At 41.4% G+C, this 23,212-nt stretch overlaps 1 protein-coding gene across 2 annotated transcripts in view; it reads left to right on the forward strand.

The window, feature by feature from the left end:
- Positions 1–12,243: 12,243 nt before the first annotated feature.
- Positions 12,244–23,212, forward strand: part of slc39a9 (solute carrier family 39 member 9) — a 38,414-nt gene continuing 27,445 nt past the window's right edge. For both annotated transcript variants that reach the window (XM_060934736.1, XM_060934737.1), the window contains exons 1-2: positions 12,244–12,833; positions 20,218–20,326. In XM_060934736.1, coding sequence (XP_060790719.1) covers positions 12,738–12,833; positions 20,218–20,326 — 205 coding nt within the window. In that variant the 5' untranslated portion in view covers positions 12,244–12,737. The remainder of the gene's footprint in view (positions 12,834–20,217; positions 20,327–23,212) is intronic.

Raw genomic sequence — 23,212 nt, forward strand, 5'->3', positions numbered from 1 at the left:
AAAGGCCCTCGCCGGCCGCGGGGCTCGAACCCGGACCTTCTTGCTGTGAGGTGACAGCGCTAACCACTACACCACCGTGCCGCCCAACTGTGCAATCTTGTAAACCGTATTCAATGCTCATTCTCCATTGGTAAGAGTGACGTAATACACGTAGGATAAGCAATACGCTAACAATATTGCATGCTATCGAACCAAATGAATGAAACCCACTGGAAGGGAATAGAACATGTTTTTATTCCATGGATAAAGTGTGTATCAGTATGTATAATAATTCAGGATCATGTATAAAATGAACTGTAGTTCTGACTGATGATGTGGATGTCCATATCTTCAGGCTAATTAAAGATGACAGTCTTAACTTCATCATGTTGTGCCACAGTCATGATTCATTTCAAATCCATTGTGCTGGAAAATATGATCTCAACTTCACTGTATGTATTGTAGAGACAGATCTGGTGTTTTGGGTTTGGGTTTAGATCATTTGTACTGACCAACAAGACAGCTTCAGACGCTAGTTTTACAGTTAGGACATGTTGAGCAGATCAGTGTTTTTGCCTAAAACCAGGGATTAAGGCCCGGTCCCACAATACCGATAACTAGAACTACAACTATAACGATGACTATAAATAAATCAGTCTCCTGCAGTTTATGTGGTTGGTGCTCACAGCAGACCGATAACGATCCCTATAGCCCAGGCCTGGGTTTTCCGTATCAGCGAGATTTGCTTCTGGAGCCATTTTTCCAGGCCTGGACCTGATCCGATAAAACATCTGACCAATCAGGTCATTGTTTCCATGTGACGGTGTCTGAGCACGTGATAGTTTTCCCCGGGCATCTTTGTACATCCTTGTTGCATCATGAAGTCACGGAATACGGATTCACAGAAAATATAAAATATAATACAAAGCACGGATCTTTTATTCACAGATATGTGATATTTTCTGTTGAATATCAATATTAAATTAATAAAGTAAACATATAAATGCAGGTAAGATATTTTAATTATGAACTTTGTCAGTCCAAACATTTAATTGTTTTACATTTCTTAATTTTTTTATCCGTGATGCAACATCCGTATGAAATCAGTAACCAATCTGTAATGCTTGGTTCACACATTGGCGTTTCAGCCTTGCGTATGTACGGCGTATCAGGATACGTGGCAGTAAGAAAGGAACGTCACAGCATCGCCAGCTTATGTAGCTAATACTCTAGGATGTGTAACGTGATCTCCTTGTACGCCAGGGTGCGGCGTATTTTTAATTCCGCACTTAAAAATTCATAGCACGTACATAGCAGCTTTGATACAGCATACACATGTCACATGTACGCCGTAAAAACAAAAGATATGCAGCAGTGATGCAGCAGGAATGTTGCTCGAACACCTATTAGGCCGTGCGAACGCTTTAGTTGACGTGTGTCTGATGAAGGTGGCTCCGGGGCTGGCTGGGTGATGCGGGTGACACTTGCCCTTCTTCGGTCCTGACTTCTTCGCTGGATGATGCTTTCTTGGCTGTGATGAATGCCAACGAACGCAGCATGGGGCATACCCACCTGTGAACGCTGTGTACGTCACAGGACTTTAATGTTGGACAAAATACGCCTCATTTCTTGGCATTTAACCCACCCGCCACTTACGTGGCAAGATACAAGACAGTGTCATAGTAGCCTAATATACTGAAACGTCCGTGACCAATCCGTAAATTATTAGCATCCATGATGCATCCGTATTAAAATCTGTAACCACTCCATATTTTGTATCCTTTTTTAAAAAATTATATTTCCATAATCCATGACTGATCTGTATTTTACCAACCACCGGAGTGTGTACATGGGTCATTTTGAAGTTCAAGCTGTACAGTATGACCTGGAATAAAGTGCTACTATTTGGAAAAAACTTCCATGACTATTCCTAAGTTGCATGCGTTTGAAGAGTTTGGTTCCAAAACGCTATATATCCAATTCCAGTGTTTCGAGAACAATCACTTTTTCTGATTACAGGAAGTGATCAAAGGAAAACCACTGTATCCTCATCTCATCTCATCTCATTATCTGTAGCCGCTTTATCCTGTTCTACAGGGTTGCAGGCGAGCTGGATCCTATCCCAGCTGACTACGGGCGAAAGGCGGGGTACACCCTGGACAAGTCGCCAGGTCATCACAGGGCTGACACATAGACACAGACAACCATTCACACTCACATTCACACCTACGCTCAATTTAGAGTCACCAGTTAACCTAACCTGCATGTCTTTGGACTGTGGGGGAAACCGGAGCACCCGGAGGAAACCCACGCGGACACGGGGAGAACATGCAAACTCCGCACAGAAAGGCCCTCGCCGGCCACGGGGCTCGAACCCGGACCTTCTTGCTGTGAGGCGACAGCGCTAACCACTACACCACCGTGCCGCCCCCACTGTATCCTGTTTTAAAATTTATTGACTAACTCCTTAATGATAATAAACTTCAAAAATGAAATCCAGAACTAATTAACAGCTTTTAACTGAACCAAGTAATTATTTTTTTTGTCAAGTCGCTACATATCCACGCCACGGCATTTCCCCCCAAAAAAGCTACAGATCCCTTTCTATTTAAAGTGCATTTCACCGTGTTCTTTCCTGACAGATTATTTTATTTTATAGATTATTTTATGTTTTTTTGATTATTTTATCGAAATTATTCATAATTCAGTGTGAAATTGTCCAATAAATGTGACAGTTGCCAAAGTGATTTCCTACTTCATGGGCGCAGCCATCTTAGAAGACTTCACGCCAATGGCAGCCTCTGGTTGGCCAAATGGATATATCTGGTTTTGAGAAAACTTGGTAGTGACGCTTGTTGTATTTTGGAATGAAAGGCCGTAATGCAATGTGTAAATCAATGGCAGATATTGCGTTTTGGCGAAAATTGAATATGGTACGAGCAGGGCCGGATTAACATGGCCAGGGGCCCCTAGGCTACAAGTTGCTGTAGCCCCCCCCGGCCACCACCATCTTATCCCATCTACCTGTAAAGAACTGTCTGTTTTCTACATTTTAAAGTTTTTTGTTTGTTTGTTTGATTTTTTTTTCATTATTAAACTTTGTACAACTATTAAACCATGTCCAGCTATCATGCATGTCAGTGTCATCGGAGTGAGTGTGGTGTGTGTGTGCGTTTGTGAAACTAGTGGCAGTGGCACATTCATCCACAAATGGGACGGGGTCTGAAAGGGATGGTCCTTCACCCTCACCAGAGCTAGTAGTACTACTGGCTGCAGCTGCAGCTAACATAACGTTTGCTACGCTAGTGTCATGATGACTTGCACTTGCCAGTTGGGTTTCATTAGGTTTAAAAAACCCTGTTAGTTTTGGTATATTGCTCAATAGAGCTTTGTCACGTTGGGCTTTTTGCCGTTGCGCCTTGCGCTTTTGAGCACCGCTCTCGCATTTTCTGTCACACCTGTTCAAACTGTGGAGTGACGTCGTGCGTGACGTCTAACGTTTATACAGTGGTGCTTGAAAGTTTGTGAACCCTTTAGAATTGTCTATGTTTCTGCCTAAATATGATCAAAAACAACATCAGATTTTCACACAAGTCCTAAAAGTAGATAAAGAGAACCCAGTTAAACAAATGAGACAAAAATATTATACTTGGTCATTTATTTATTGAGGAAAATGATCCAATATTACATATCCGTGAGTGGCAAAAGTATGTGAACCTTTGCGTTCAGTATCTGGTGTGGCCCCCTTGTGCAGCAATAACTGCAACTAAACGTTTCCGGTAACTGTTGATCAGTCCTGCACACCGGCTTGGAGGAATTTTAGCCCGTTCCTCCGTACAGAACAGCTTCAACTCTGGGATGTTGGTGGGTTTCCTCACATGAACTGATCGCTTCAGGTCCTTCCACAACATTTCCATTGGATTAAGGTCAGGACTTTGACTTGGCCATTCCAAAACATTAACTTCATTCTTCTTTAACCATTCTTTGGTAGAATGACTTGTGTGCTTAGGGTCGTTGTCTTGCTGCATGACCCACCTTCTCTTGAGATTCAGTTCATGGACAGATGTCCTGACATTTTCCTTTAGAATTTGCTGGTATAATTCAGAATTCATTGTTCCATCAATTATGGCAAGTCATCCTGGTCCAGATGCAGAAAAACAGGCCCAAATCATGATACTACCAACACCATGTTTCATGGATGGGATAAGGTTCTTATGCTGGAATGCAGAGTTTTCCTTTATCTAAACATAACGCTTCTCATTTAAACCAAAAAGTTCTATTTTGGTCTCATCCGTCCACTAAACATTTTTCCAATAGCCTTCTGGCTTGTTCACATGATCTTTAGCAAACTGCAGACGAGCAGCAATGTTCTTTTTGGAGAGCAGTGGCTTTCTCCTTGCAACCCTGCCATGCACACCATTGTTGTTCAGTGTTCTCCTGATGGTGGACTCATGAACATTAACATTAGCCAATGTGAGAGAGGCCTTCAGTTGCTTAGAAGTTGCCCTGGGGTCCTTTGTGACCTCGCCAACTATTACACGCCTTGCTCTTGGAGTGATCTTTGTTGGTCAACTACTCCTGGGGAGGGTAAAAATGGTCTTGAATTTCCTCCATTTGTACACAATCTGTCTGACTGTGGATTGGTTGAGTCCAAACTCTTTAGAGATGGTTTTGTAAACTTTTCCAACCTCATGAGCATCAACAATGCTTTTTCTGAGGTCCTCAGAAATCTCCTTTGTTCGTGCCATGATACACTTCCACAAACATGTGTTGTGAAGATCAGACTTTGATAGACCCCTGTTCTTCAAATAAAACAGGGTGCCCACTTACACCTGATTGTCATCCAATCGATTGAAAACACCTGACTCTCATTTCACCTTCAAATTAACTGCTAATCCTAGAGGTTCACATACTTTTGCCACTCACAGATGTATAATATTGGATCATTTTCCTCAATAAATAAATGACCAAGTATAATATTTTTGTCTCATTTGTTTAACTGGGTTCTCTTTATCTACTTTTAGGACTTGTGTGAAAATCTGATGATGTTTTAGATCATATTTATGCAGAAATATAGAAAATTCTAAAGGGTTCACAAACTTTCAAGCACCACTGTATATGGAAGGCAGATTTGCCTCACCCAATCAGCGTCCGTTTATTTAAATATTCATTTTGAGCCAATGAATATGAAGGGTTTTTTTTTTTCTTTTGACCAATTGGGAGCCCCCCTGAGAGGCGGGGGGCATGGGGGCCCCTAGGCTGAAGCCATATGAAGCCTGTGCGGTGATCCGGGCGTGGGTATGAGTAAGATATGATAATTGCTGATGGTTTGGTGATGGGAGTTTCAGTTTTTCAAATTTGGCGTTTTGGAACCAAACTCTTAATTTATTTAGAAGAAGAAGAAACCTTTATTTGTCACATGCACACTTCAAGCACAGTGAAATTCATCCTCTGCATTTAACCTCTGCCTAGGCAGCCACACTAGAGCGCCCGGGGAGCAGCCAGGGGTTCGGTACCTTGCTCAAGGGCACTTCGGCCCAAGGCCACCCCACGTTAACCTAACTGCATGTCTTTGGACTGTGGGGGAAACCGGAGCACCCGGAGGAAACCCACGCGAACACGGGGAGAACATGCAAACTCCACACAGAAAGGCCCTCACCAGCCTCAAACCCAGAACCTTCTTGCTGTGAGGCGACTGTGCTAACCACTACACCACCGTGCCGCCCTTATTTCCCTGAGTGTCAGGACCAAGCGATATTATAGTCGTGGTGTTTCTGCTCCAGACTGGAACTAAACTCAGGCAGACGAATCATCAGAGTTGGAGTTATAGGTAGAGTTAGAGTTATTGGTGTCGTGGGACCGGACCAGGCCCTTATACTTTGATAGTCACAGTAGAATGTCAGTAGAGTGACTTTTATTTCCATATCATACCCAGTGTTCTGCTAAGCCTCTGAAGTAATTTTCTTGGAACTAATGAGCAAACAGAAGGAAGCAGCAGTGAGTTAAAACAGCTTTGATGAACAACTGCTGTCCCATGGGGTGTGCTGTTATTAGGCTAACACCAGACTCAAATCTTAAGAAAATGAAACATTGCGTTGACTTCAGTTGTCCTTTGAAGCAAAAGCATTCGTCTCGAGTTATCCTTTCATGTGGTACAGATCATCCCGGCTGCAAGAGCAAAATCAATATTTGGGTCATTCATTCATTCATTCATTCATCTTCAGGGAGTGCTTGATCTTGATCAGGACAGTCGTGGGTCTGGAACATTTTCCAAGGCTTGAGGTGGGAGCACACCTTAAATAGGACACCAGTTCATCACAAGACATCACACACCCAGTCTGTTTTTTTTTTTTTTTTTGAGAAATACATCTTTATACATCTCTGTCTATACACACTCACCGGCCACTTTAATAGTAACTTGTTCTTGATTCTGAGATCTCTGTTCCCAGCTGCATTGCTCATTGCATTGAGCTGGATTGCCCATATCCAGTGAACGTAGAAGGAATAAAAGCTTTTATTTATCTATCAAGTTTCCTCTGATATTTAACTCCATTTTGCTAAAATATATTGATGACCCATGATCAGCGTTAAACCTGCCATGTCCGAGCTGAACTCCAAGTAGCTTTTAACATACAATCTATTGGCACATTACCGAGTGTACTACATGCACATGATTTGGGATTCAGCCGCAGAAAAATGCACGCCAACTATACAACTATACTCAACAGGCTCTCTGTGTGATACCAAGATTAAATTATTGGCACCCTGGGCCTTGTTTTGGTCGCTCTGTGCTATTATGGTAGTTCAGCATGCTTGAATCTCATTCTCAATAGTTTGACAAGAAACAGTGATGCATACACTCACCGGCCACTGTAATAGGACCTTGTTCTTGATTCTAAAATCCCTGTTCTTGGCTGCAGGACTGGAACCCAATGTGTTCTTCTGTTATTGCATGCTGAGATGCTTTTCTGCTCACCACAGTTGTAAAGAGTGATTATATGAGTTACTATATCCTTCCTGGCAAAAAAAGCTTGAACCAATCTGCCCATTTTCTGATCTCTGACCTCTCTTATCAACAAGGTGCTTGTTTCCACCCACAGAACTGTCGCTCATTCACTCACCCGATGATGTTTTTTGTTTTTGGCACCATTCTGTCTGGGTAAATTCTAGAGATTGTTCATTGTGTGTGAAAACCCCAGGAAGGAGATCAGCAGTTTCTGAAATACTCAAACCATTTCAGAATACATCTGGCTCAAACCAACACCCATGCCACAGTGAAAGAAAGTCACACTTCACTGTGAGATCACAATGTTTCCCATTCTGATGTGTGAACATTGTGAACATTAACTGAAGCTCTTGATTTATATCTGCATGATTTGATGCATCGTGCTGTTCTCAAGGGATCGGCTGATGAGAGAACTGCAGAAAACTGCTGCAGGTGTGTGGGTGTTCTTAATAAACAATTCTTCAGTCTGCTTTGCATAATTTCATATACACAACTTTCTGAAGATGTTCTACAGCCTTTCTTGTAAGGTTCTGCACACTATCTTAGACAGTTCCCTCAACAGGGCAAACAACAAAAACCATGAAGGGGATATGTTTTTTTTTTTAAATAAGAATATAGATAAGAACAAAATCCAGAGAGGTTAATATATCCCAACATGTGCTTGTATAGAGGTTTGTGTTTATGAGTTAACATCATTCCTTTCTTTGATTTAGCATCATGGACCAAGGGAAGAGTTATCAAGCACATTTTGAAATGCAGAGAACAAAACATCAGATCTGAAACGAATAGTTAAGCAGTTGCAGGTCTTGGTGGCTCCGTATGGTGTGGAATCACATGCAAGAGCAACATATAGCAAAATAATAAGCTCTTGAGCTCTTGTTTTGGTCTCCAGATAAGTATGGAGTTATAAAACAGTTTGGTGTGTATCAGAGATGTGGAGCTGCCAGTTGATTGGATCCTCAGTCTGCCGAAGTTATCTGGAGGAAGACGACCAGATAACACTGCAGTACCCTCTAGTGCCCGTTCTAATGCTTTTGATCATCATACCCCTGTTTTAGGCAGCATGTTAATCATCATATTAATCGATTTCTCATTTTCCGTTAAACATAATAAAAGTGTTTAAACTGTTTTATCGGATTTGCAGAGAACCTTTGAAAAGACAAATATAATTAATCATCATCGCTTCAAGAAAAATGGTGCAAGAAATACTATTTGTGCTTGTAATTCTTTTTGGAGATTTGTACTTTACTTGAGTATAATGAATGCTTATGATACTGAAAAAATGAATACACTTATTAATTATAACCATAATTAAACCATAATTTAATACAGTACATCTATATAATTCATGTTTTTTGCATTTATGTGTATTGTATTGATGTAGACCACAACTGATCATCTTTACACAAGGAATATTTTCTAATTACAGTTTTGATTGGGTTTTTTTCTAACCTTGCCTGCAACCCTGTAGAACAGGATAAAGCGGCTAGAGATAATGAGATGAATGAGTATAATTTTCAATATTTCCTTCCATTTTTAAAACTTTGACACAAGTCTGATTCACTGAATTGTCATTTTATTTTTTGGTTTTCCTCTTTTAGGCTGCTTTTTCACCCTTATAAAAATGATATTAAGTCTGCTAAAACCCTGAGATGAAGCTGAATAAGAGCAGCAATGCAGCAACAAGGCATTAACACGTTCTTGTAAATCGTAAATAGAGAGGCATGAAATCTGGTTTGTCTAAGAAATCATACCAAATAGCTGGAAAATAATCAGACAGGAAGATGTTCATACATAATCGAGCCAAAAGTAGATGGTGGGAGCATTAAGTGATCGATACACACAGGGAAAGAAGAAATTATGTTCACAATGTGAATAATAGGACACAACTGATGTAATCACAGACGTTGAAAAGTAAACATCCAACAATTATCAACAAAAGAAGGAAGAAATATTCATTCAGTCGTTCATCTTCAGTCAGTGCTTTATCCTGGTCAGGGACACAGTGGGTCTGGGGCAACGCTGGGCTCAAGGTGGGAGAATCCACCCTGGATGAGACGCCGAGCCATCTCAGGGCACCATGCATGCACACACACACACACAGTGGCAATGAAAGCTGGACGGCCTTTCAATTTCATAAAATCGGTGAAATTTAGTTCCCTCTGAAATGTGGTGATTGTGATATATGTTTATTTCTGTAATATCTCACAAAATATCAGGCCATTCTGTGGCTGGGATGTTATTTAATTTGAGGGGATTAAAGCAAATGATGTGCTTTAATTATGTAATTTAATTTGACCACTGCACCACCGTGCCGCCCTCACTGGACCTGAGACTACTAATTTTTAAAGCAAAGGGAATTTCGTCTCACACCAAATATTGACTTTGTTTCATGCTTTACTGCTTACTGATATTTACACACACACACACACACACACACACACACACACACACACACAGTCAAGCCTGAAATTATTCATACCCTTCTCAATAATCAATAGAAAAGCCTTTATTGGCTATTACAGCAATCAAACGCTTCCTATAATTGCTGACCAGCTTTTTGCATGTCTCCACTGGTATTTTTGCCCATTCATCTTTCGCAATGAGCTCCAACTCTTTCAGGTTGGAGGGTCTCCTTGCCATCACCCTGATTTTTAGCTCCCTCCACAGATTCTCAATTGGATTTAAGTCCACTTTTGCTGTGTGTTTTGGGTCATTGTCGTGCTGAAATGTCCACTGGTGCCCAAGGCCAAGTTTCTCTGCAGACCGCCTGATGTTGTTGCTGTTGTTGAGAATCCTGATGTACTGCTCTTTTTTCATGGTGCCGTTTACTGTGATTAGGTTCCCTGGTCCATTAGCTGAAAAACACCCCCAAAGCATTAGGTTCCCACCCCCATGTTTGACAGTGGGGATGGTGTTCTTAGGGTTGAAAGCTTCTCCTTTTTGACGTCAAATGAAGGACACATCATTGTGGCCAAACAATTCAATTTTTGTTTCATCTGACCATAAAACAGAAGACCAGAAGTCGTCTTCTTTGTCCAGATGAGCATTTGCAAAGGCCAAGCAGGCTTTTGTGTGCCTTATCTGGAGAAGTGGCGTCCTCCTTGGTCTGCGTTAGAGCCCTGCACTCCCACGGGAGTCCCGCGGGACCCGCCGCAAAGCAGTGCGGCGCGGGACAAATTTTGAAAGCTCATTGCGGGCGCGGGCGGGACCGGAAGTGCACATATGCGTGCGCGGGCGGGAGCGGGAGTGCACATATGCGGCGCGGGTGGGAGCGGTGATAAGCTGCAGTCCCGCTAACTAAAAACGTGCTTGAAATAAAATTTATAAATTATTAATTTATGTCTATCATATATCATTTGTGCTATATATTTTATTTGGCATTAATAAAAACATTTTAAGATGCCTAAATTTGCAGAGATTGCCAAATTGAGTGAGGAATGGCATCTTAAACTTGCCATTGATCACCCTAAGGGGAAATTCTTTGATCACTCTAATGACTTGCAGTTCACACCCAGCTAGCAAGAGAAACATGAGTGAATTGATTTACTTGTTGCGTTAGTCTACAACTTTAATCAGAGAGACAGGTTACACAGTGCCAGTAGGCTTGACTCAGTGCTATCCCAGAAATCCTTCCTGTAATATGCAAATTTAGCTGTCCAATCAGAGGTGGCCAAATTTGCATATTACAGGAAGGATTTCTAGGATAGCATTGAGTCAAGCCTACCGTCACTGTGTAACCTGTCTCTCTGATTAAAGTTGTAGAGTAACGCAAGCAGTAAATCAATTCACTTCTTTTACTAGCTCTGCTTTGCAGTAAAAAAAAAGCAAAACATTAGTACAAAGCAAGCCCATTCACTTTTTTATACTGATCAGGGAATCACAATGGTTTCTCATGTGATAAAAATGTGCGATTTGCGATTAAGTATTTTAATCGTTTGACAGCACTAATTATTATTATTAGAGATACTGCATGCTGTATTCAGAAACAAGATAAACAATAACAAATGTGAGCTGTAGATATTTATGCTCAAATCCACTCAAAGTAGGGGGCGGGGCACCATCACGCTGTGTCAAGACAAGAACTTTCCTGAGAAATAACGCGAACGTCTGCATCATGCGGGATTTGCGGGCGGGATTTGCGGGCGGGGGCGGGAGCGGGACTGAAAATCATAATTTTTTTGTGGGCGCGGGCGGGACTGAAAAATCCGACCCACGCAGACCTCTAGTCTGCGTCCGTGGAACCCAGCAGTGTGCAGCGCCTGTTGGACTGTCTGCCTTGAGATCTTGCCACGAGCAGAGCCCAGATTCACCAGGATGGCCTTGGTGGTGATCCTTGCATTCTTTTTCACTTCTCTCACCATCCTCCCGGCCAGCACAGGTGTCACTTTTGGCTTCCGACCACGTCCTCTGAGATTTTCCACAGTGCGGAACATCTTGTATTTTTTAATAATACTTTGCACTGTAGCCACTGGAACTTGAAAACATTTAGATATGGCCTTATTGCGCTTCCCTGACTTGTGCGCAGTCACACCGCGCGGCCGCAAGCCCTCAACGAGCTCCTTTGTCTTCGCCATGACTGTCCACAAGCTAACTGCAGAGAGCTGCTGTTTTTCACCTGTTGACTTGATTAAAACAGCTGTTCCCAATTAATCAGGGTCATTAGGATGCTTTAGAACAGCTTGGACTATTTGGAACGGTCTAGAACTTTGGATTTTCCCATAGACTGTGACAGTTTGCAAAGGATATGAATAATTTTGGACATGCCAATTTTTGCTCAAATGTAAATAAAAGCTCAGAAATATATATATATTTATTTTTATTATTTTTTCCCCACAATGATGCCTCTTGTACATCGTCTTATTATCTTTTGGGAGAAGCCTCCGTCATTTCCGGTCCAAAAAAAAAACTTGCTGGTTGAATAAAAGTAACTTTAAGTCAAAATTGGCCAGGGGTATGAATAATTTCGGGCTTGATTGTATATATTTTAATCTAGAAACATTTAATTTTATTATTTTTAAAGGCTCAACAACACTTCTTGGCATATGACTCAGACTTTTGTCAAACCGCCTGGCTGAACCTCAATTAGAGTTTTACTCGGCGCGTAGTGCACTAGGTAGGGCGTACAGGTCCTTCATTAGACCCTTAATGTAGTGCAGTAAAATAGGGCGAATCGCACTATTTGGGAATGACTATTTCTATGAGCTTTTATTTTGAACACTGTGACCCGGAAGTGCTCTCAGTTTGCCAACGTTACACAGTTTCCTCGCTGGCGCTGATCGGAAGCTGAAAGAGCAGCTGTGAGTGCAGTGATGGCGGAGATTTAATCTCTCTCGGTTCCACAGTAATATCACTCACTCCGGTCTCACCGGAGACTGTAATTAAAGGATCGGATGACGGGTTGTTAGCCGGCTAGGTAGGCTAAGTGCTCGAAGAGAAGGAGCTACAGGTTTTTGCCACAGTGGCAGAAGCCGAACCAGAACCGGCTGAGTGGACCGGCTAGTCGGGTTTAGCTCAGTGTGAGGAAACATATCCGAATGCGTGTGTGAATTACACTCGACTGGGTGTAAAATAAACACGGTTTGCTAATCTGCTCACCAGGACGAAGGAAAGCGACTTGGTTTCTGAGTTGTTAGCTTTAATTGTCCATCACACTGTTCCTGAGCTGCAGTGCGGTGTTGGGAAATTAATCCAACACGCGGTACCGAGCCGAGGACGCACAGCAGGTTTGTGGTTCGGGTTCGGGTGTGAAATGGATGACTTCAGTTCAATCAGCCTGCTTTCACTGGCCATGTTAGTGGGCTGTTATGTTGCCGGAACCATTCCGCTGGCTGTCAACTTCTCAGAGGTGAGTTCAGCTCATAATGATTCTTTTATTTACTCGAGTGGCGGCTACGATTGGATTGGAGTAGATTGGATTGGAGTGGAGTAGATTGGAGTGGAGTGGAGTGGAGTAGATTGGAGTGGAGTGGAGTGGAGTAGATTGGAGTGGAGTGGAGTGGAGTAGATTGGATTGGAGTGGAGTAGATTGGATTGGAGTGGAGTGGAGTAGATTGGATTGGAGTGGAGTGGATTGGAGTAGATTGGAGTGGAGTGGAGTAGAGTGGAGTGGAGTAGATTGGATTGGAGTAGATTGGATTGGAGTAGATTGGATTGGAGTGGATTGGATTGGAGTGGAGTGGAGTAGATTGGAGTGGAGAAGATTGGATTGGAGTAGATTGGATTGGAGTGGAGTGGAGTGGAGTAGATTGGATTGGAGTGGAGTGGAGTAGATTGGATTGGAGTGGATTGGAGTAGATTGGATTGGAGTAGATTGGATTGGAGTAGATTGGATTGGATTGGAGTGGAGTAGATTGGATTGGAGTGGAGTGGAGTGCCGTGGCTCAAGAAAGGTTGGGAAACACTGCTCTAGGATGTGTTACTTTGGTACTGTCTAATGTTTACTGTTTTTAAACATTTCTATAATATTTCAAATGTTTGTATGGTAAGTGTGTCCTTTGTTTTAAATGTTTGTATGAGTGGAGATCACTTGGCTGCACACCAAATCTACCTTTGGGTACAAATAGTTATCTAATCCAATTTTGATTTGATTTGATTTTATTCGATCATAATGTAAAATGAAGTACAAAATACATTAAAATCAGGATTACACAATAAAGCGCAAGCACTTATTTCCATTGTGGCCCCATTAAAACACGTAAAACAGCAATGACAACGTTATGATTTGACTTAATATTGACTCACTGTACTATGTAAATGGTGAAAATAATAGTAATAATAACCACAATAATAAAATAATAATAATTTAAAAAAAATTAGTAAAATAAAGTGTTATTTTCTTAATGGTCTTAGACAGCAAGAAAATAACACTTTTTTTATTTTACTAATTTTTATTATTATTATTATTATTATTATTATTATTATTATTTTATTATTGTGGTTGTTGTTGTTATTATTATTATTTTCACCATTTACATAGTACAGTGAGTCAATATTAAGTCAAATCATAACGTTGTCATTGCTGTTTTACGTGTTTTAATGGGGCCACAATGGAAATAAGTGCTTGCGCTTTATTGTGTAATCCTGATTTTAATGTATTTTGTACTTCATTTTACATTGATCGAATCAAATCAAATCAAAATTGGATTAGATAACTTTATTTGTACCCAAAGGTCGATTTGGTATGCAGCCAAGTGATCTCCACTCATACAAACATTTAAAACAAAGGACACACTTAACATACAAACATTTGAAATATTACAGAAATGTTTAAAAACAGTAAACATTAGACAGTACCAAAGTAACACATCCTAGAGCAGTGTTTCCCAACCTTTCTTGAGCCACGGCACATATTTTACATTCGCAAAATCCCACAGCACACCACCAAACAAAAATGTCACAAAGTGTATATATACTGAAATAACGATCATCTCGTCTCAATTTACTTACTGAGTGTGAAACCTGGGCCTGTTTAGTTGAACACAAAGCTGATATACTCGCAGGAATTGAAGAAAGACACACGAATCTTCCTTAACAGCTCTGAGTCTCTCTCCTTTTTTAGTTTTTATAGCAGTCATGCTTGAAAAGCCCAGCTCGCGTAGATAGGTTGTGGAAAATCACCTTTTTTGCTTTCTTCTGACCTCTACTCATACTAGGGCCTTCATCAGGGTCAGAATTTTCTCCAGGACCCAGTTTGGATTTAGTCTGGCTAACGCAACTTCAAAGCTCTGCGAGGATTTGGTCTGGCATAGATATTAAGCCCAACCGTTTCCCAAAGCGCGTGGTTGACCCGCCTCCCTGAAATGCCTCAGTTTGCTACTGGTCGAAGCCAGAAAAGGCTGTGACGAAGCTTAAACCAATCACATCACTCTTTCCTCTGACGTATGTGACGCGACGGAAACTGGGGGCTAACTGGTAGATTAAACTCTTACCGAAGCCGGTTGGGAGCAAGGCGAAAAAGTCCTTCCTTTCAATAAATACCTCCAGGGCTGCTCTTTGCTCCGTTTTCAATGAGAACTTCCCGTTGAATGCTTTCAATACAGCATCTACCGCTGTGTCAAAGGCTTGCCGCTGCTCCATGTTCGTAATGTTTCTAGTGAATGAAGCGCTTCCGGCATAGATTCTGTAAACAATCTATGGCTTCCGGTCGCAGTTCTACTACGTCACTGCCTTGAACACGCCTCTACCCAGGGCCGTTGGAGATGCTCAAAGTTGATTGGCTCCCGATTTTTCGGGAGCTTGGAAGAGCTGGAGATAGCTTGCCTTGCTGGACTAAGTTAGCAACAGGCCCTTGTGTTGCGTCACACTTAGGATGGGCGGGCCCAGGCTAGTTTGGATTGTGTACTTTTTCTTTTCAAATATTTATCCATCGCTATCACTGCCGTCACACCTGAAGCATTACTAATTCTATTGTTTGAATGGCAACAGGTAGATACACAGGTTAATTAGCTACCTGCTGTCATCAAGTGGAAGAGTATTTAATTGTTCTGCCCGTCACTATACATTGCTGGCATAGATGAACAAATACAAATGATTTGCATTAAATAAATAATAATTTTCGGAACAATTAAATGAAATTGGATAATTTCCCACGGTCCACCTGATGATCTCTCACGGCACACTGGTTGGGAATCACTGTCCTAGAGTGACAGTGTCACATTGTGTAAAAAAAAAAAAAAAGCAATATACCAGCCATGATAGATTGATGAATATGTAATAAAATGAGACTGATAAGATCCTTAACTATATTAGCAAATTAAAAATTAATTATAAAACAAATTGTGCTATTACAGCCTGTTTAGAAGTTATATTATTAATCTCTCTAATAGCAGAGGGGACAAAACTTCCTCTGAAACGCTTTGTCTTGCAGACAGGTAGGTTGTATCTGTAACCAGATGGAAGGAGCTGAAATTCCTTATACAGTGGGTGAGAGCGATCTTCCAAGATGGAACCAGCTATCCTCTGCAACTGTCTGGTGTACAGGGTCTCAGGACTAAGTTGTGGCTCTCCAGTCAGCCTGCCAGACCACTTAACTATTTGAAAAAGGGAATTCTTGTTTTTAAAAGACAGGTTGTTGAACCAGCACGCCAAACAGAAAGATAAGAGAGATTCAATATCGACACCTTAATGATCTTTTGGCCGATCAAAAGTAGAAAAGACTTTCAATACGTAAACCGTGGCTGAATAATGACTCAAACTTCCACTGGGGGGGAAAAAAAAAAAAAAAGAGTTGATTCCTGATTACTGAGGCTATCAGGTCACGTGACACCATTCCACAATTATTGACACCCAGATTATTTATTTAAAAATAATCAGTATGTAGCATTAAATTAACAAAACAGTGTTTGTTTAAAATTTTTCCATAGACTTTTTAGTAAAAATATCTCATCTCATTATCTCTAGCCGCTTTATCCTGTTCTACAGGGTCGCAGGCAAGCTGGAGCCTATCCCAGCTGACTACGGGTGAAAGGCGGGGTTCACCCTGGACAAGTTGCCAGGTCATCACAGGGCTGATACATAGACACAGACAACCATTCACACTCACACCTACGCTCAATTTAGAGTCACCAGTTAACTTAACCTGCATGTCTTTGGATTGTGGGGGAAACCGGAGCACCCGGAGGAAACCCACGCAGACACGGGGAGAACATGCAAACTCCACACAGAAAGGCCCTCGCCGGCCACGGGGCTCGAACCCGGACCTTCTTGCTGTGAGGCGACAGCGCTAACCACTACACCACCGTGCAAGTAACGAGCTGCGTCATCAGATGACAAGATCAAAGGGCTAGGGGGGAGGGGCGGGTCTTCTGGCTGATAATAACTGTTGGAACTGAAACTCACCTTTTGTCAAATTTTGGGGTTTTTTTGTAAATCTGAAAAGGTGTCGATAATTATGGACTGTTGACTGTAGCCGCCGCTCTGAATGTTTATTGATTGAGTCCCTGCTGAATGTTTTCAAAACAAATGTTTCATAAAAGATTTGATATGCTCTTCCACAACAAACACGAGGAACTCTCGACTCGCGCGATATCATTCTGTCTGGCTAAGGGTTTTTTTTTTGTTTGTTTGTTTTAAATACACAAGAATCAAATCCTCAAATCAGCTTCTTTCTTGAAGAAATTAAAATTAGACTTAAGATCATTAAAATTTGCAAAAGGAACCAAAGCAGAAAGATGGTCTGATAATTTAAATCATTTTCCCACTGAATTAGATCACAGAGAGAAAACTGTTTCCCCCGGATGGATGAGTGTGTGTGTGTGAGAGAGATTAGTTTTCTTGCTTGTTTTCCTTTTTTTTTCTTTCTATCCCTGGACATCTTTAACTCCAGTATTTCCTCCATAATTTATTTACAGTTTTGTATGATGAATGGTTTACAGTAGATTATCAGATTGTTCCCTTTGATGATTTCTGTTCTTCCCTCTATTTAATAGGAACATGATTTCATATTGATTTTGTACATTTTCAATAAAGTGTTTTTTTTTTTTTTTTTTTTTAAATAAGTGTTCCAAACATCTGTTTTGGAAGTGAATTAATTGTTTGTTTTTTTCAGGCTCTTTCTCTCTCTCTCTCACTTTTTTCTTTCATCTTTTCTTTGTGCTTATTCCTTAATCAGTTTCTTCCTTCCTTCCCTCCCTCCCTCCCAACAAAAATAAAAACTACAGCCAAAATTTTAAAAAATAAAAAAAAACTTTCGGCTTGTTCCCAGAGATGAGAATTTTCCGCGGATCTGTGGAATTCTGAGTTTTTCCCGCTGAAAATGTCATTTTTGTGAAACGTGTAAATCCGTTGAGAATTTTTTTGGGGTAGGGGTCGGCGCGAGGCTTGTGGTGGCACAAGCAGGCAGGACCGACCGCCCGCCAGCATCTTTCGGCAACGCTCATCACAAAATTAGTTGCAGCTGTGATAACGGAAATCGTCATTGCTTTCTTCAATATTTATGCTAACGACAACTCACGACGATTTCCAGCAACGTTTTGGCGCTAGTTTCATCTCACTTCTACAATTCACGGAGAAACAAGCTATACGTACACGGTTTTGATCACTTCTTAAGTTCTAGTTATTTTGGTTAGTTTTCAAAGTTACTTCGCCAATATGGCGAAAGTTTTGGACCGCAAAAATGAGGATCGTGCCAGGGAAATCGATAAATCGAACGGGATAAAGAACTGTTTCCGATGGGCATGGCTCGATAGTAGCGTTACCGTGCAGATAGGGACACAAACTGTGACGACGTGCCTGACGGAACATATCCGAAAAGTGGACGTGCCGGGAAAGGTTCTGTGTATTCTGTGCTCAGATGTGATCAATTATGGAAACGGAGGAGCTAGAAACATCCAGGAGCACATAAACAAAAAAGCACAAAGGTACGTTTTACTTAAATTGTCAAAGATAGAGTCAGGAGGAATCTAATATATCGTTACGGGTTACGGTTACCTCCATTATCGCTCACGATATATAAATAAATAAGGCGCACCTCCCTTTGAAACCCCCCCATGCACGCTTTGCATGCATTATGTCTGCCCTTGGCAGACATTTCAGAGTTTTTTTTTTTTTAAATGTCCCATTCTCATCCCTGTGTTCCAGTTTGATATTTTAAGTGGGAGATCCTGATTTAAAATATTACGGTATTAATCAGGCACAAAAAGTCAGTGGTGAAAATTATTGCAAATGTATCAGAAAAAATTCCTGAAACAAAAAGATTAAACCCTCTCGTTGTTCCTGTGGGTTTTTTTTTTTTTAAACAATTAGGCTTATTTAAAATGAAATGGTTGCAGTCCAATTAGCCTCGACTAGGTCTAACATGAGTTAATAATAGAAATAATACTCATAGCATTAATTCATCAGTGTTAGTCTGGGATAATAAAGCTCGACGGCCTTTCGATTTCATAAAATCGGTGAAATTTAGTTCCGTCTGAAATGTGGTGATTGTGATATGTTTATTACTGTAATATTTCACAAAATATCAGGCCATTCTGTGGCTGGGAAGTTATTTAATTTGAGGCGATTAAAGCAAATAATGTGCATGAAATCGCTCGCTTTGCGCAGTCGAGCAGACAGAGGAAGTCCGTGTGCGCATGCGCAGGTTTACCTTCTTCTTTTGGGTTTTACGGCAGCTGGCATCCACAGTGTCGCATTACTGCCATCTACAGGTTTCCCTTTGAGCGTGCACTGACAGTTCCATCATTCTGTCGCTAAACGAACAGCTGATCACACCGAGGTGCTCGCTGAGCGCCCATATTTATTAGTTTGGTCCTGCGTTTCCTTTCCTTCGTATAGAACATAACGTCTTTTCTTCTCACTTTCTTTCCATTACTGTAGTCGCTCTTTCAGGTTTCATTCGCACACTCACGTCCTCCATTTTTCTCTCCTGTTTCAAATTTGTATCCCACAATGCCTTGCGTGAACGGGGAAAGCCCACCACGTGATTCATGATGTAGTATCTTGAATTGGGTCATGGTGAAGCAGGAAAAAATAGCGGAGAATTTAGGGCCACGTGGAGATAAATTCATTAATTGTTCTATTTAAAAAAAAAAAAAAAACTTATAAAATTGGAAGTCTGTGATTTGAATTCAGTAGCTATCGATCACTAAACAAAAATAGTGTCGGGGAAAATTCTTTTTATGACCGACACTTGAAAAATCTGAAAGGCAGTATAGCTTTAATATTAGATTAGCTCTCATCTAACGTTAATGTTAGCGACTAGATTTTCTCTGGATCGACAGTCCTCAACTTCTCCATCTGCTTCTGTTCTGCTTTTCCCAATTGTTTTTTTTTTCTTTCATGTATTTGTAGGCATCGGTGCTTTTCAAACACATATATTGCTGCACTGATTCGTTAATTGTAGTAAGACAAAATAGTTGACCGAGCGTGACTGTGACCGTGCTAATAGTGTACTGTGATTGGTCAACGTGACTGTCTAACACTCGTTAGGGCACACTTTCTTTCTGTGGTGGATGGTATGTGCTGGGTGCTTGCAAAATTCTGGAGAATTATGAGTAGGGCGTATTGAAATATAGGTGTTGCACTGGTATTTGAGGGCAGGGTGCATGTTCTTGAGGGCAGGGCGTGGCACCCTGGTGAAATGAACTGGCTGGAACACTGAACTGTCTGATCATATTCTATCCGTGACACTAACCGTACCTTCAATCTCAATTAAACTGCTGTTATTCTGAGTAAATGAGAGATGAAGTTGGTTCTGTATTCGAATCTTAGTTCTTGTCCTCTTTCACCTTCAGGAAAAGTTGAAGCTGGTGACGGTGTTGGGAGCAGGACTGTTATGTGGTACTGCGCTGGCTGTCATTATTCCCGAGGGAGTCCATGCACTATATGAGGAGGTGATGGAAGGTGAGTCTCTCTCTCTCTCTCTCACTCACTCACTTCAAACCCCATATTAAGGTTTTGACGTTCGTAAGCCGATATAATGACAGAACCAGTTATACAGACTTTCTTTTGTCAGTCAGAAGACAGCCGATAAATTCCTGACATACACTCCTTCTGCACGTTTGAGTCCAAAACTCTGACTGCAGAGACTCGGATTGTTTTGCAGGTCAAGGGGCCCACAGGGCCCCTCCTGGGGGAAAAACAGGGGCCCATTTCTACAATGGGGGGGCCCAGTGATTATCCTTCAGTTGAAGTGAACCTAGTGAGCGAAGTGAGCCCAATGAACAGCTGGGGCAGCCCAGGGGCTGGTTTTTTCTTCTCAATTCTGTTTTTTTTTTTTTTGGTACTAGAAGCCATATGAAGCAATGTAGATGACAAAAATCAGTGCTTCAACCAAATATATTGAGATATTGTTTAATCAGTGGCAATATTTTGGAATTCAACCACAGGCCACTATATATCCCATCTATATTATCTCCTCTTTGTAAATTATAGCACAAGAATGGGTTTGTTTTTTGCATGCTGTGACGGTCTAATTCTGCTCGTCTCTAATCATCTCTACTTCTAATTTCATTAATTTATTTGATTAACTTGTTTTCAGTTTGGTGTAGGTCTATAGTAGTAGTAGTCACTAGTGGTAGTAGTGGTTGATGTTATAGTAATAGTAGTTGTAAATCTAGTATGACTGACTACCTTGGGTATCAGGGGTATCAGTTTTTTCAGGTGAATGTACTCTCTTTCTGCCGAAGAATGACAAAATAGATGTATTTTTCTTTTTTTTTTCTTATCCATGTTTTCTTGTCTCTTTCGAATATTCGTACATAGACCGTAAGACGCCACCTAGCGAAAGACTTGGATCAGGTTTTACTCGCTTGGGACGCTACAAACGGGGCGGCGTAAATACACGAACGGGTCTGATGTGTATATTCAATATGGCGACGGTCAAAACAAATTCATCCGATGCTGAAATCTGTTGAATATCCAGATAATTATGTTGGAAGTTGCATATTTGTGCAAGATTTTCGATATTGAGACCATGAAGTCAAGTAATACGCCACGAAACGTTCCAAATAGGGTATAAAATGCTCGCGTCCATATTGGCCCCTGCCCCTCTCGACAATCCGTTCGTTATTTGAAATAGACGCGGGCGCGCCAGCAATCTGAGTCTCTGTGACTGTCAGCCCAAATAAAAGCAAAACAAAATAATTGCCCCATCACCTCAGGTGGTGGATCAGTGCTCCGGTTCATTCACTGATCTGATTCCACGCTGGCATGTTTAAGGGCTGATCCTGACCCGAAACGCTGATTTGATCAAATGTCAAATCTTATTTTACATGTTTTTAAATCTGATCCAGTCCGTTTATGTTGACGCAGCACTGATGTTGCAGAGGAACAGCACAGGTGTCGTGGGGTTGTTTTAAGCACGCCGTAGTCACGTCTGTGATGTTTTGCAAACCTGGGTATCGGGTTGCTCCGTTTGCCGGCAAGTTAGCGTAATCAATATATTTGACATTTGAAACGGTACAGTATCATTTCACAAATATCAGTAGTGAGCATTGCTGCTTTTATCACTGTACTATACTGAGACTCTTTCACCTGCCCTTTAAGCCGAAGCCGGCAGCTCGTGGGCGTGATGCAAGTCGAACGCTAACGGTGGAAGATCTCTCTCACACTCCGTGACCATTGACCTGCCACACTGCCTTGAGTTATTTAGCTACGTTTGGGAAGTTGCTGTGGATTGAGCAACTGCTGAAAGAACTAGTGACATCATATTGTCAGGAAACAAGGCTCTCTGAGCGAGATATGGTGACGCGCTGCAACCCTGCTGCTATAAAGAACTCTGTTCCGACAAACTTTCACATATAACGAGCCAAGTTTGCGTCCCCTGCTTTTAATGACAGTGAGTCGGAGTCTTCACCAAAACCATCACTGAGCCATGTGCTCTCCTTCCCACCAAAGGCAAACAGGAAGTAATAAAGTCCGTAGTCAAGTTCACAATACGTGTTAACGCCATAAAACAAAGCTTCGGTGTCAATCACTAATGTTTATCAAGAACGGCAATCACTGACTTAAAAAAAAAATCCTTTAAAAGGACTTTATTCTGCAAGCGAGTTGCACTGAGATGCTCCGTCTGTCGGAAAAGGCAGACGATAGACAGCCGGAATCGCTGGAAGAGTTTAATTTACAAACACCTGTAAACTGATCCAAATCAGAGTCGAGAAACAGGAAATGGTCGAGCAAGGCACGGACAGGGTATCAAAGGGCAAAATGCAAAACAGTCAGAAACCAGAAAATCAATACAGTGCTACCGAAGGCTTGATAGCACGAGACACGAGCTACAGTGCCTTGCAAAAGTATTCATACCCCTTGAACTTTTTCACATTTTTCCACCGTACAACCACGAACTTAAAAGTTTTTTATTGAGATTTTATGTGATAGACCAACACAGAGTAGCACATAGTTGTGAAGTGAAATGAAAATGATAAATGGTCTTCAAAATTTTAAACAAATAAAAATCTGAAAAATGTGGTGTGCATCAGTGATGGGAATAACGGCGTTAGAATAAACGGCGTTACTAACGGCGTTACTTTTTTTAGTAACGAGTAATCTAACTAATTACTTTTTACATCGTTATAACGCCGTTCCCGTTACTTACAATAAAATACTATGCGTTACTTTATTAAAGCTGTTCTCATCTGGCACGCTGCTCGTTCAGCCTTTCTTTACTCTGCTTTAGTGTGGGGCGGGGAGACACGAGACAACGGCACAGTAAGCCAATCAGAGTAGATTTGGACAACATATGTAGGTAGGCCACGCCTACTGCACTACTGCGCGCTCTTTGAATCGGAA

Source organism: Neoarius graeffei, chromosome 11 (genome assembly GCF_027579695.1).
Source record: "Neoarius graeffei isolate fNeoGra1 chromosome 11, fNeoGra1.pri, whole genome shotgun sequence".
Taxonomy (NCBI): domain Eukaryota; kingdom Metazoa; phylum Chordata; class Actinopteri; order Siluriformes; family Ariidae; genus Neoarius; species Neoarius graeffei.